At 42.5% G+C, this 15,125-nt stretch overlaps 2 protein-coding genes across 3 annotated transcripts in view; one reads left to right on the forward strand and one right to left on the reverse strand.

Annotated features, from left to right (window-relative positions):
- The window catches only part of OIT3 (oncoprotein induced transcript 3), a 35,831-nt gene extending 33,651 nt beyond the window's left edge, over positions 1-2,180 (forward strand). The window contains exon 9 of the mRNA XM_040439010.1: positions 1,955-2,180. Within this exon, the coding sequence (XP_040294944.1) occupies positions 1,955-2,128 (174 nt within the window). The 3' untranslated portion in view covers positions 2,129-2,180. The remainder of the gene's footprint in view (positions 1-1,954) is intronic.
- A 2,389-nt stretch (positions 2,181-4,569) lies between these two features.
- The window catches only part of PLA2G12B (phospholipase A2 group XIIB), a 29,920-nt gene continuing 19,364 nt past the window's right edge, over positions 4,570-15,125 (reverse strand). For both annotated transcript variants that reach the window (XM_040439012.1, XM_040439011.1), the window contains exons 3-4: positions 9,495-9,660; positions 4,570-5,341 (exon numbers count right to left, since the gene is read on the reverse strand). In XM_040439012.1, coding sequence (XP_040294946.1) covers positions 5,223-5,341; positions 9,495-9,660 — 285 coding nt within the window. In that variant the 3' untranslated portion in view covers positions 4,570-5,222. The remainder of the gene's footprint in view (positions 5,342-9,494; positions 9,661-15,125) is intronic.

Consider the following 15,125-nt stretch of genomic DNA (forward strand, 5'->3'; position numbering starts at 1 on the left):
GCTGTCCGCATCCGCATTTCCGGAGCACGTCCCCGAACTTCCGGTCTGCGGCTCCGGAAAAAAATAGAACAAGAATAGGCAGTTCTATGGGGGTGCCGGCCGGGTGTATTTCGAATTTGCAATACACTACGGACGTGTGAATGGACCCTTTACTCTAACTGCAAGGAGGGATTCTTACATGGGCGTCCGCAGAAATTTTCCCGGGGGGGGGGGGTATAATTTTATTGACATCCAAGCTCTGCTTGTTTCTGAGAATGTAATGAAGGGGAGGGGCATATTTATTATCACAAAGTATAATGACGCATGAGCTGTGCAGTGGCTGATCCAGAGCCTGGTCTCGGGAGGGGCACTTCCAGATTATTTTCTGTCCGCCACCACAAAACAATGGTGCTTATAGAACAGACTACACAGTGTAGAGGTATACTGTATATTGTGTGGCACAGTGTAGAGGTATACTGTATATTGTGGGGCACAGTGTAGAGGTATACTGTATATTGTGTTGCACAGTGTAGAGATATACTGTATATTGTGTGGCACAGTGTAGGCTATATGTGTATAACATAAACATATTTCACATGAAAACTTACAATTACTTGGCTTGACCCTTGGGGATCTCGGACGCCACTTCCACACTTTGGCCGGGGGCTCGGCGGAGATGATGTTGTGTTTTATCCTAATGAGAAAGATTTCATAATAAGGATTTGGAGAAGGGGCAGAAGGATAGCAGAGCAGGGAGAGGCTGGTGCTGCTACTAGGGGGCTCATACCATGGGGGAGTAATAAAGCCCACCATAATGCCCCCCCCAGTAGAAATAATTCTCCTTATAATGTGACAGTGCAAAAAATACCCCCTGTAATGCCCCCAGTTGAGCTAATGTCCCCATAGTGCCCCCATAATGTGCCAGTATAAAATACCCCTATATAGTGCCCCCAGTAAATGCCTCCATAGTGCTCCTCTCCCCCCTTCCTCCTAGTGCCCTCCATAATGTACCAGTATAAAATGCCACAGTAGATGCCCTCAGTGTCCCCCATAATTTGCAAGTATAAAATACCCCTTCTTAGTGCCCCCCGTAGATGACCCCATAGTACTCCTCTCCCCCCTTCCTCATAGTACCCACCATAATGTGTCCCAGTATAAAATTCTACTGTACAGAGCCCCCCCATATAAAACACCCCTTCTTTGTGGCCTCAGTAGATGTCCCTATAGTGCCCCCAATAATGTGCCAGTAATAACAGCCCCCCCATCATGTGCCAGTAATGACAGCCCCCCATCATGTGCCAGTAATGACAGACCCCCATTATGTGCCAGTAATGACAGCCCCCCATTATGTGCCAGTAATGACAGCCCCCCATTATGTGCCAGTAATGACAGCCCCCCCTTGTGCCAGTAATGACAGCCCCCCCTTGTGCCAGTAATGACAGCCCCCCCTTGTGCCAGTAATGACAGCCCCCCATTATGTGCCAGTAGCCAGAGACCCCCATAATGTATCTAAGTAGCCAGAGACCCCCATTATGTGCCAGTAGCCACCAGTATTGTACACAAAAAAAAATAAACACTTATACTTACCTCCTTGGCAGCGATGCGATGCAGGCCTCTTCCGGCCTGTGTCCCGCGCTGTACGGCTCAGGCGGCGCGATGACATCCTCGTGCCGCCTGCAATGGCCTCTGATAGGCTGCAGGCACTAGGCCGGCAGCCTATCAGAGGAAGGGAAAGGGACACGCCTCTCCCTCCCCTGCCTCAGCACAGTCATTTGTATCGCTGTCCTGAGGACGGAGATACAGATGACTATGGAGATGAACGCTTCCACAATGGAAGCGTTCATCTCCCTGTGCCCCGCCGCCGCCCCCCCCCCCACTTCTGCTGGCCCCAGGGGGGGGGGCGCTTGCCCCTCCCTGCGGACGCCCATGGATTCTTATTGAACAAAAAATCTTATTGTTGTTTTCTGTCACACAGGAAGTGTTCTTACATTGCCAAGTTCTGGTCTGTGGGGCTGCAGATGAGCGATCTCGATGTGCTCAAGGCTGTCGCCGGAGAATGCGTAGATCAGCAGATATAAAAGAAGAAACAAGTCACCTCTCAACCCATCTTCTTACTGGAGGCCCCATAATAATAGACACAGAGGAGTAGTTTTTCTTCCATTCAGAACCACAGTGCTGTATATAAAATGCTTGAACACAAATTCTATTGCTCCATGTTTTTTATGCATTGTACAGTATATAAGTATTTTTTTTTACCTTTTAGCACCACAACCAGGGTTGGCATACAGGTATGTGGTTGGGATGATCAGCAATAGACAGGTTATCAATATGTTGTTGGCTGCCTCAGCTTTCTCATGAAAGCCAAGGAATGCAGACAGTGGCCAAAGGGGCACTGTGTTTATCCAAGCATATTTGCCCCTTTATTCTAGGGATTTAGAGCCCCCACCCCAATATACACTTCTCACGTGTCCTTATATTATGTACATACCTTATTGAAATGACGGTGACATGTACAGGCACATTTTTGAAGTTAGTTTAGGTTGAGCCTACATTGCCATTATTTGCTTATTTGCACCAAATTTATCAGACGTAACAAGTTGTTTTAGGGGTAGCGACATTTGTTGGATTTGTGTAGTTTCTTAAAATTTCAAAACTGGAATGGGTACTGCGAAATCACAAAAAGTTCTAGAAGCTCTTACTGATTATTACAAAGTTTCAGCCATTTGCGTCTCATTCTGGAAGCAATGCATTTCTAATATCAGAGCTATACTGGACAGTCATGAACATTTATAATCATACGTAATTAAATATGGGATGGCAATAGGGAGCAGAAGGAAAAATGGCAATCAACAAATTATGGACGACTACTGGCTGAAAACAATATACTCCAAAATAAAATTTCAACCATTTGGTATGAGTCAATATACTTCTTCTGGGCAAGCTTTGTTAAAGTGTGCAATGCGGCTTAGCCTTAAAGAGGACTTGTCACATCCTCCAAAAATGGCCACTGTCTTTACCTGCTGCAACTGTTTATATTTCTAGTCCTTCATTCACAAGCATTAGTTTGGGCTCCTGATATGCTATTGATGCCATGTACTGTCAAGGGGACGGTCACCACCTTTGATTCTGAACAGGAAGTGAACATTTCTGAACAGGAAGTGAATATTCCAATCAGCGTGGATAGCACCAGAGAGCGCTCTGGTTCACTCCCCACTGAGAATATGCTCCAGTGACCGCTCCTCCTTGAGAGAAGCTGCCATTATTGGAGGACATGACAGATCCTCCTTAAAGAGGCTATATGTCTGCAGTTTCAGAAAGACAGTGGCAGCCCTAGTTGCATGAGTCATGATAATCTGTGAACCATTTTGACTTTTACATACTGATATGTTATTGACACCATGCCAAGAAATATAGTTGTTTGCTTGATATCTTGATAGTGATAACATGATAGTATATTATTTAGCTTTTTTCTGCTAGAAGGCTTGTACAGTTATAAGATTAATAATATTATAATAATAAATCTGACATTGTAAAAATAAGAAGTTAAAAATGTAAACCTAACCCATTAACGGGGTTGTCTCATAAAGACACCTTTCTGCATGCTCTATTAAAGTGTAACTGAGGGGCGTTTCCTGCTCAGATTGCCCCTCTATGAGCCACATTGGGGAGCCACCAAGACACAGAGGTTCTTGCTATGGCAGATTTGAATCATGCTCTTTATAGCTGATGGAAAATTCACCCGGCAAAATAAGCTGCCAGGGGTATGAGAAGCCGGTTGATCGCCACCTGCTATCCGGAAAGTAGCTACCTTCATGAGACATCCCCGTTTTAAACATATTGTTTTTTCCAATAAAAATATTAATGCTTCTGTTTTATTATAGCTATCTTTATTGAGAGTCAGTCAGGTGCACCACAATAGGATCAAATGTATTTTTGTATACACATATAGGAGCACAAAATAGGGAACATAGTTATGCCAGCGCGTGAACTAATGTGAGCAAATTATGTATAATCTTTCTGAATTTCAAAGAAGGTTCTCTGCTTCCTGCTAACAGCAAAGCTGGCAATTCACGAAGCTCATTCGGCTGAAAGCTGTCTCTCCTGGCTGGGCATGCATGTGTTGTGAGCCGGAGATAGGAGAAAGCTACTGCCAGAAACCTCTGGTAGGCAGCTTATCTCCATGAGAAGAAATGGAGCAGGCACATTGAAATGAAATACGTCTACCCCTTCTCTTCTCTGACATCTGGCATTGTGGGGGGAGTTGGGTGGACTCCATACACTTTTGGTGGTTGGCTGATCCCACTAAAATTAGCAGGTTTGCCAACCTACATCAAATGTGTATGGTCAGCTTAAATTAAAATAGAGTAGAGGGGCAATAGAACACATTCCCAAGTAAGGGCGGCCAAACACATTCAACAGCTGTCTCACCCGACTCCCTCATACATATAAATGTTCAGCTTGGCTGAACATGTATGTGAGTTCTATGGGGAGAGCATGGAAAGCGTCTGCCAGACACTTCTGGTGGTGGCTTATCTCCCGGGAGAACAAAAGTATCAGGAAAAAATATTAATTTCGCCCAATACATCTGTCAGAGTCGGGAGTTCTCCACACACATTATGGCCAAACTGAGGGTTCTCGGCAGGTTTGGCTGACAATACACTAATGTGTATTATCTTACTGATAAAAGGTATAATCCATAGAATACCATATAATGAGCTTTTTAGGGGCTTCTCTACAATATACCAGGTGATAACATTGGTGATCACTGTAAAATTTGATGATCAAACCTTGTGTTGATCAACTAGGGTCCAACACCTTTTTAGTGGAAATGTTCGCTCCTGTGTATCTGGTGGTCTAGATAGCGCAATTTGTATGTGTTCTGCATGATTCCATCGATGGTTCCATTGCTGGGATATTTAGCATTGGGTATCTCAATAAATAGTTGTTTAATCAGAAGGAAATTGTATAAATGTGTGTCATGGCATGACCAGTAGAATGGCAACTCCCAAATCCATCCCTGGAATCTAGAAATAGCTGGTCTTCACGTTCTTCAGCCTGTTGTTATACAAGCCTGAAGGCCAGATGCAACTTAACCTATAAGTAAGCAGATGAGCTACTTCTGATTGCAGTAGTACAATGTTCCTCAGTGAATATCTACACAGTGTTGAAGAGTCTCTGCATTGTCCACTTGGCTATGCACTACCGCAGTCTTCTATGATGTCTGGTTGACGTCTCTATTATTCTTACAGTTCATCTTTTTCCTCCTCATTGCAGATACAGGATGATCTTTGACTGTTCATGAAAGGTTTGCATCCCAAGGTCCAGACTGTGTTAAATACTGTATCAGCCATTGCTTCACAGGCTGCAAGGAAACAGAGCACAGTTCACATATACATGCTATTAATTGATATTTTATTTTATTATATAATTCAACTTTTCCTGAATAGTTTTGCAGATGTACGGTATTTGATGTTTCATAGAAGCGGGTGCTCTTGGTTATAATACAGGCGGCAGCCCAGGATCAGCGATACAATGTACACTATTTACAGAATAGTTACTATATTTGTCAGACTATAAGACGCCACCCAGGATTAGGCAACAGAAAATTGAAAAAACTATTTTCTACTTATTAAAACATTCCTGGTGGTGTAATAAAGTTGAGGGGCTAAAGGCACTAACTTTGGGACCTAGTGTAGAGGGGGTTAATAGTTTTGGTCGGCTTCTGTTAACCTTAATGTGTCATCTGCTGACCATTGTAACAAACAGCAATGGCTCATGTGATCACCTCATTAAATGTATCCTCCTCAAGTAAATGTGTCCTCTTCTCATTGCTTTATGATGTCCCATCATGCTTGTTCTGCTAGATTGCTTATTTTTTAGTTTAGTTTTTTTTTACTCTCCATGATCATGACATTATACAAATACACACACAGCTCTGCAGTACACATATTATACATACACTGCTTCACTGAATACATACACACTGCTTTGCTAAATGTACACACACACAGCTCTGCTGCATAAATACACAGCTCTGCAGTACACACATTATACACATACAGCTCTGCAGTACGCTCACAACTCTGTAGTATGCATATTATACGCACACAGCCCTGCTGCATATGCATAACTGTACATACAAACACACAGCGCTGCTACACACACATACACAGTTTTGCTGTACACATCCCCAGCTCTGCTGCTTGCGTGCACACACACACACTCAGTCCTGCTACATATGTATGCATATACACACACAGTTCTGCTGCATATGCATGCATACACAAACCTTTAACCCTTTCCAGACCTCCACCATACATGTACAGCAGAAGTCCGGTCTTTAAAGATGGCACCCACTTGCGAGCGCAACAGGGACCTCGGAATTTACTAAAAGAGTTCAGAGGGGCCTGGATGTATTTCTGGAGTGTAATAATATTACAGGCTATAGCTACTAGAGATGAGTTGTTGATCCAGGGAGTCATTCTGATTGGAGTCGGGAAGGAATATTTTTTTTCCCCTAAAGTGGGGAAAATTGGCTTGTACTTCACAGGGTTTTTTTGCCTTCCTCTGGATCAACTTGCAGGATAACAGGCCGAACTGGATGGACAGATTATTATTCAGCCTCTTAAACTATGTTACTATCTTGGAGCACTAAAAACCAGGAGCCACGCATTTCCCGACCCAGGAATATGTCAATGAAAATACTTTTTTTTTTTTCAAAAGTTTGTACTTTTTTCAGTTTTAAAACACAAGAAAGACTATATAAATGTGGTATCTCTGAATCATACTGACCAAGAGAATGAAGGTAACTGGTCAGTTTTACTGTATAGGAAACACCAGATTAGATTTTTTTTTACAGCTTCCCACTACATTTTATCAAATAGTAAATAAAAAAGTTATTACTCTGAGTGAAAAACAAAAATGAAAAATCACATGGTCCTGAAGGGATTAATAAGAACTCACATTTCAATACACTAGTGCTTGCTGTATAGTCTTCCTGTTTGGGAACTCCCACTCATGACATAATCAAAGATCCTTCAGCTGCACTTAAAGGGATTCTGTCACCTGGATTTCACTTACTGAGCTAATAACATCACCACATCAGTCTCCACGATTTACATTAAAATATACTAGTATTACTGCCCTTGTAATTTGCCTATAAAATTGATTTTATTAATATGCTAATTACCTCAATAAGGAGCCCAAGGGGCTGTCCCTCTGGCGGTTGGAGCCCAGCCACGCCCATTATCTTGGAGCCCAGCACCGCCCCACTGCTAATTTATTCACTGCTCATCGCCGACATAATGTGTTTGTTGCGCCCAAAATCTCGCGCATGTACCATGGATACACATGTCAGCGTCCACGCGGTGTCCTGGCATCGGCCTCACATAATGAAGTTAAGATAATGGGCACGGCTGGGCTCCAACGGCCAGAGGGACAGCCCCTTGGGCTCCTTATTGAGGTAATTAGCATATTAATAAAAGCGATTTTATAGACAAGTTACAAGACACAGGGCAGTAATACTAGTATATTTTAATGTAAATCGTGGAGACTGATGTGGTCATGTTAATAGCTCAGTAAGTGAAATCCAGGTGACAGAATCCCTTTAAAGGGGTTTTCCGACTTTTATATACTAATGGAATATCCTCAGGATAAGACATCAGCATCTGATCTGTCGGCACCCATGACTCTTGCAATCAGCTATTTGAGGAGTCCATGGTGCCTACTATTTTACAGATTAACATTGTACATGCCTCTTTATGTACTCAGCTGTTCCTCTGTACATGACACCAGAAAGGAATGAAAATGAAGTGTAATGTTTGTACCATGTAACACAATGGTGTACTTTTATGTTCATTTTGTTTTTCCATAACCTTAATGCTGATGAAGTGCACTGGGAAGAGAGGTATATCCTAATATCAATCATGCCAGTGTACTTCCTTCTGAATCCTGACCCAAGCCTCTCACCCAGTTAAAGGGCTTCTGTCACCCCCCAAAAGTCATTTTTCATTTTTGGGCTAATTAAAATCCTTATAGTGCGATTATTCAATATATAGTGCTCTTACTTTTTTCTGTGGCTTAGTTTCTTTAAAAACCGCACTCTTATAATATGTTAATTACCTCTCTACCAGCAAGTAGGGCGGTTACTTGCTGGTAGCCGCCGCATCCTCCTTTCAAAAAAACGCTCCCTCCTCCTGTTGATTGACAGGGCCAGCGAGCCCTCTCCTCCTCCTCCGGCTGGCCCTGTCTGCAATTCAAATCCCGTGCCTGCGCCTTACGTGTCTTCATTCGGCGCAGGCGCTCTGAAAGAAGGACGCTCGCTTCCTCAGCACTCCCTCAGTGCGCCTGCGCCGATGACGTCACCTCTAAACCCGAAAGAGAAGACGTCATCGGCGCAGGCGCATTGAGGAAGTGCTGAGGAAGCGAGCGTCCTTCTCTCAGAGCGCCTGCGCCGAATGAAGACAAGTAAGGCGCAGGCGCGGGATTTGAATTGCAGACAGGGCCAGCCGGAGGAGAGCGCTCGCTGGCCCTGTCAATCAACAGGAGAAGGGGGCGTTTTTTTGAAAGGAGGATGCGGCGGCTACCAGCAAGTAACCGCCCTACTTGCTGGTAGCGAGGTAATTAACATATTATAAAAGTGCGGTTTTTAAAGAAACTAAGCCACAGAAAAAAAGTAAGAGCCCTATATATTGAATAATCGCACTATAAGGATTTTAATTAGCCCGAAAATTACTTTTGGGGGGTGACAGAAGCCCTTTAAGACAGTACTCTCTGCTCTGCACTGATGAGGGGCAATCACCCTGAAACAGCTGTCTGCAGATGAGATGCCGGTTTAATTATTATCCAAGTCATGTCTCAAGGCGTTTTGAGAGGCTGAACTTTGACTTATAAGATAGCTACCTCATATCTGGTAGCATTAGAGGCAGAACTTGCTAAGAGCTCATTTGCATACCCTCTTCCTAGAATTCGAGGAGCGTTGCCTGGCCTATAAGACTCCTCATGCCATTTAGATGCTCTCCATAAGGAGATAGAGTATTCCCCAAACACTTGTGGGTTTGACATGTCACATTCTGATTCACACATTGTTCCCCAGGCTGGTCGTGAACGATGGCTAGAGGCTCAGTGGACCATTTTTCCATGAATTATGCCTCAGTGGTGCCCTAGGCTGTTACCTACTCTGCCTACCCCTCATCCTGGCCCTGACACCATGGTTTATGTATCATCAGTCCAAGTTTTCTCCATTCTGCAACCACTGGCATATGTGAGCACAGATGTAAGCTTGTTTTTGTGCAGTATATCAGTTTCACAACTCTCTTTAATAGCTTTATAATGGCATTGTTGGCCAAATGCCTTGGCAAAGATATTAAGAAACAATTATTACGAGAAATGATAATATGAGATAAATTTCCCTAAACATTTTATGGTCAAATTAATAAAACATGACAGCATGAAAACCAAGAAATTGTCCTCCTAATAACTGTATAATTAAAAATCTTCTACTAGGAAATACCAACCTTCAACTTTGGAGACAAACCCCAGGCTTTTCTTCAGGTCTGAGCAGATGGAGTGCAGACACCAGCGGAACTTTGCATCACAGCGGTATTTGTTTGCCCCACAAGTGTCATAGCAGATATCCAGTTGGTTACAGCATTTTGTCATAGCTGGGATACCCATGTCCAACTGTGAAGAGATAAACTACAAGATTTAAAGGGGTTGTCTAGCTCAGAAAACCCATTTTCTAAGTTAATAAAGTTGTTCATGATTCAGGACCTCCATCTGTTAACCGAAGAGAAGATCTGGAAGACGTGGAGTGTCCAGATCCCATAAGCATATTGGCCGTGATTTCTGAAGACCAGTGTGCACTATGCCACTTTTGATGGGCCCTGCTCCATCAGAGGAGGCATTTTATTTATGACAAGACACAGGCCTCGCTATAAATTAAGTCCACCTCCTGCAGTTCAGAGATTTCAGTCATTAATGCCAGTTTCTAGCATACTGTAAATGATGAAAAGTGTGGCAGGGTCTATGGCCCTGCCCACACTATGCCCTCACCACAAACCCCTTTTGGAATCTGCCGAAGGCAGCGTAAAAACACCAGTTGTAACTAGGTTTAGTTGGTGTTTTGAAAGTTATAAAGCCAGGTTTCATGACTTTTTAACGCCAAAAACACAGAATAGAGGAATAATAAATGAACCCTATTGTATTCACTTTAATGGACACCATGTAATTCTCTATTTCCCCTGTGGTGGCACTGCAGGAAAATTAAATATGTTATGCTGTATTTCCTTGGAAACCACTTTAACATGTATTTTACATTAGGGTTAATTTACTATCCAGCAGAATGTACAACTACAATGTAGTTTCCACCTTATTCTTCAAGATGGATTATTTTTTTTATTTTATTTTTTTAATCAGTCACAAACAGTGTCCTTGCAATAGAGTGTATTTTCAACTGTAATGTTTTATATGTATAGTTACTGTATGTATTTTTTATGTATTGGCTGTGTGTTCCAACAGAAGAGGTTATGGTTGGCAGGAAAGGGATAACCACCCTGTTCCTCTTGGTAGAAGTGGGCTAGTCCTGTTCCTGCCAGAAGAGGGAGTTCCAGTCTAGCCAGGGAGAGGAGAGGTAAAGTTCCAGTAACAGCATCTTTTTCCCCTGGGAGACCAACACTCCAGACGGAAACTCAGAAACCAGATATTATTCTCCTGAGAGACCTGATCCTAGAAAGATCAGAAAAATTTAAGAGCACAGCTGCATAAAAGCACCAGTGCTACAAGACAGCAGAGTTATCAGCAAAATAAAGCTTTACAGATATTGCTGCAAGGTGAGGGACAACAGCTCAGACACCACCACCTACCTAAACCATTGTGCTTGTTAGTGCCAACCTATTGCCATCTAACCAGCCACCATATCTCCTCATCTGGTGCCAGAAACTGCACTTTGTACTTTATACTGCTGGATGTGCCACAAGTTATATTTTGCAGACACTTTTATATGTTTACTTCTGGTCTCATTTTTCAAGTCATAATTCCACTGCACTGATCACCAGGGAGCACACAGCAACACCTCATGAAGGCCACTACCACTCCCATCCTCTACACCGGCTCCTCAATCATTTTCAAATGATATCATCTGTATTAAAGGCACAGCTATCACCACAAAAATGATATAAATTATATAAAATATTAGGCTTTGTGTTAGGAATTTACACATGCTTTCACAAGGACACACAGTAGTCTTCACAGCTAAATTACTCTATGTTGCTAAGAACGTTATTAAAATGACGATGGTTATTATTGATAAGTATATATAATAGGGTCATAAAAAAAAAGCCAATGTATTGGTCTTAAATGCTCCTTTCCAGTTCTGAACGCTATCAATCTATTAAACCACTGGCTCTTCCATTCCCACTGGAACATCTGCTTTTGACCTTAGGTGTCAAACATAATACATATTTCATGACTATGTTTTTCACATCTGTTATTTCAGGCATACAAAATGCTTCACTGAATAACTCATAAGTAAAGCTATCAGGCCTCCTATGTTAATAACGACTTCTGCTTTTCCCACTCAAATCCTTACAGATCTTCTGTCCTGTTGATAAAGAAGCATTAGAAATCTTTGCTTTAGTCGGCCTCTTTACAAGATTCCTTTACTCTTTAAGGGTTCCCAGAGGAGCTCTTTGGGCTCCATAGGTATTGAATCAGCATTCACATCTAATCCGTCCATTGGTGGTATATGTATATAAGTGTATATAGAGTGTTCATCTCAGCTTTATTTATATGAAAAGCAGAGACAAAGAAAGACAACAGACTAAAGAGTCAGCACAGTGATCATCAGTCCTCCGAGCCCCAGCCTGGCAGAACATGTCTATGTTATAAGCCAAAGCAAGCACTGGAGGCTCTGTATAATCTTATAACTACCGCCATGACTATTTTAAATCAATATTTTATTTTCTTTGTCACGTTTTCTTCTAGACCTTATCTCTGTTAAGAGCATCCAGCAATGCTGTTGATCCAGTTTTATGCTGTGCTGTGGGTAAACAAAGCTAAAAAATTGACTTCGAACAGATTTCTAAAGTAAAATAGCAAAGCAAACTGGAGAATATTTTATTTTAATATATTAAGATTAATATAATAGCTGTCAGCCAAACAATTGTTTGATCGGCAGCTATCTCTCCTGATTTCCGATTCCCGGTTTGCCTGAATGTGTATATGTATTCAATTGTGGGAGGGAAGAAAGCCACGTCCAATACTTCTGGCAACAGCTTATGCCCTGGGGGAAAATCTTCTCTTCCCTAACAGCATTTCTCAGGGTAGAGTCAGGAGGCCCCTATACATCCCTATTCACACGTCCTCAAGTGTTTTGCGGTCTGGAAATTGCGGATCCTCAAAACACGGACACCGGCCATGGCCGGCACTATGATAGAAATGCATATTCTCGTCCGTGGCTGCAGACAAGAATAGGAGATGCTCTATCTTTTTTGCTGTGCTGCGGAATGGCATTACGGATGCAGACAGCACATGGGTCCACACCCGTTCTGCAAAATTGTGGAATGGATGCGGACCCATTCATGCGGACGTGTGAATGGACCCTTAGACTGTCAGTCAGCAATACATTAATGTGTACGGGGGAGCCTTTACTTAAAGAGAAACTGTCACCACAAAATGTGGCCCCCATGTACAACTGAACTCAGAAAGAGCCTTAAATGTATAAATTACAAGATTTATTTTATTTTTTCCCATAAAAGTATACATCAGTCTGCTCAGCTCCTCCTGCTCTAAAACAGGATGCCCGCAGATTACATTGCATTTTGTGGTGACAGGTTTATTGTTAAGACCACACAAATGATAGAGGCAGAGCATGTGGCTGCTATGGGTTTATGAATAGCAATGAATACCCTTTTGGCCTGGGTAACAAACCCAACCACTATGGGGGGATTTTGGTCTCTGATATGGTTCTCCCTCACATACACACTAACACCGCAGGGGAGTGGAGTAGCATGATTGTGTATGAAGAAGGCATATGGGACAAATAACCAATCCTGAAAACAGGGGTTATATGTCCTGTAGGAAGGCGCAAGGTTCCGTCATTGACGGAAGGTATGTGTCATCTAGATTCCTGACCTCGGTGAGGTAAGAGCCGGTAATTTCATGTGTCAGCGCCAGCTAGTTACATGGTTTTGCTATTTAGTATGGCTGTAAAGCCGATCTGGGCCGACTCTTAATGGGAGTAGCCAAAGTGCAGGGTGCGTGGCTGCTCCCCACGTTCCAGGCCGGGTCTTGGTCTGGACTATAAAACACAGGCAGCACTGTCAGGTGGTGAGAATTTACTCCTCTCTGACAGTGAAGCTCTGTCAGTCTCTGTGTTGGGACCTGGGAGCTTGGGCCTGGGTAAAGGCCTGCTACCTTGTTGGCGTGAGAGCAGGTGGTTTCTGCTATGTCCAAGGACTTCTGCATTGCTGCATGGTGTGAACAAACACCAGACTCAAGGTGACTGTTTTCCTTAAAACTGACTTTTTGTTTTGCTTATCCTTATGTGTGAATAAACACTGAACTGTTTAAGTTAAAAACTTTGTTTTTGCCTCTATACTGCATCCGCAAGCCTGTCTACCAGAGAAAATCCCCACAGTCAACTATTTGAATAGTGCAACAATCCAGCATGTGGACTGCAGCTCCATTCAAACTCTTTGGAACTGACAGCATAGCCCACTATAGCCATTGGCTATCTTCGGCAATCCCACAGAAGTGCAGATGCTTGCCCACCATTCTGTTCAAACAAGGGATGCGGGACCCAGTTTTCCTGAAAAGTGGGAGCCCCGATGGTCAGACCCCCACCAATTACTCACTTATTCTTGGAATAACTTTTTCAAGGTAGCCAAACACTTTATAGAGAATGGCGTTTCATGTATTCTTGATCTAGTTGGCGCTGGAGTGAGAGGCTTCTAATTTATTAAAAGATACAGGGGCTTTTAATAAATTAGGCATATATCTGGCTGGCTGTGCCCAAGGTCAAATCTTCTCTATGTTCTGGCATAGATTTGGGCAAGTTTCTCGTGTAAATTATAGTAAATTTGCTTGGCTGTGAGTGGTCAAACCCTTCTACTAAGCCCTGCCCATACCATACCCACTTTTATTAGAAGTGCCAAGGATGCTATAAACTCCCAAAAAAACATCATTTTTGTGGTACAAAGGGGATGATAAATATCATGAATTTCCATGATATATATCATGAATGTTTTATTTTTTACCTGTTAGAAAGGTACATTATGTAAACTGTAGTGAAGGTAATCTTCTTACCAGTGACTATTTGTGAGTTATAACCTCCCTTCTGATCCTCAGCTGTGTCATGTGACCAACACTCTGACTCTCCACAGTACAGGAAGTCAGTTACTTCTTTTTTCATTCCTATGAGACTTATATTAAGGCTCCCTCAGGAATACACAGAGAAACTAGCTTTCTCCATCCACACATAAAATGCTGTGTTATTTGGAGAGTCAGAGTGTTGGTCACATGACACAGCTGAGGATCAGAAGGGAAGGAATAACTCCCTAATACAGACACTGGTTAGAAGATTACCTTCACTACAGTTTACATCATGTACCTTTCTAACAGGTCAGAGAATAAAAAAATTTGTGATAGTGTTTCTCTAACCACCTATCTTCTCTGCCTGTAGCCACCACTGAATTTATGAGACATTACCGTGTCTGTAACCAAATCTGCCACCATGATTGATATATAACTTTAGGGGGGGGAAATTAAGTGCAAATTGTTACTTTTACATTTAAATCTCTGTTCATTCTGAATTTAGGAGTCTTGCAGGAACTGTGCATACACTAATAGCTGTCAATCCCTGATTAGTACTACGCACATGGCTTCTAAGGTCAGAATGAGCAGCAATTTAAATAAATTACAAGTTTTACTGAATATTTTCCTACAAACTATAATTCAGTTTGCTCAGCTCCTCCTGCTCTATAACATGTGGTGTTAGGAAGTACTAGAGTCCCCATCCAAACCACAGCCAGTGACCAGGGAGGTACTAAGAGAAGTAAACAGGCAGAATCAAAACCAGAAAAATACATACACGGTCAATGAAGAACACGAATAGTTAATCCAGAGGAGAGCAAAGGTCATTTACCAGG

Source organism: Bufo bufo, chromosome 6, assembly GCF_905171765.1.
Source record: "Bufo bufo chromosome 6, aBufBuf1.1, whole genome shotgun sequence".
In the NCBI taxonomy this organism is placed as follows: Eukaryota; Metazoa; Chordata; class Amphibia; order Anura; family Bufonidae; genus Bufo; species Bufo bufo.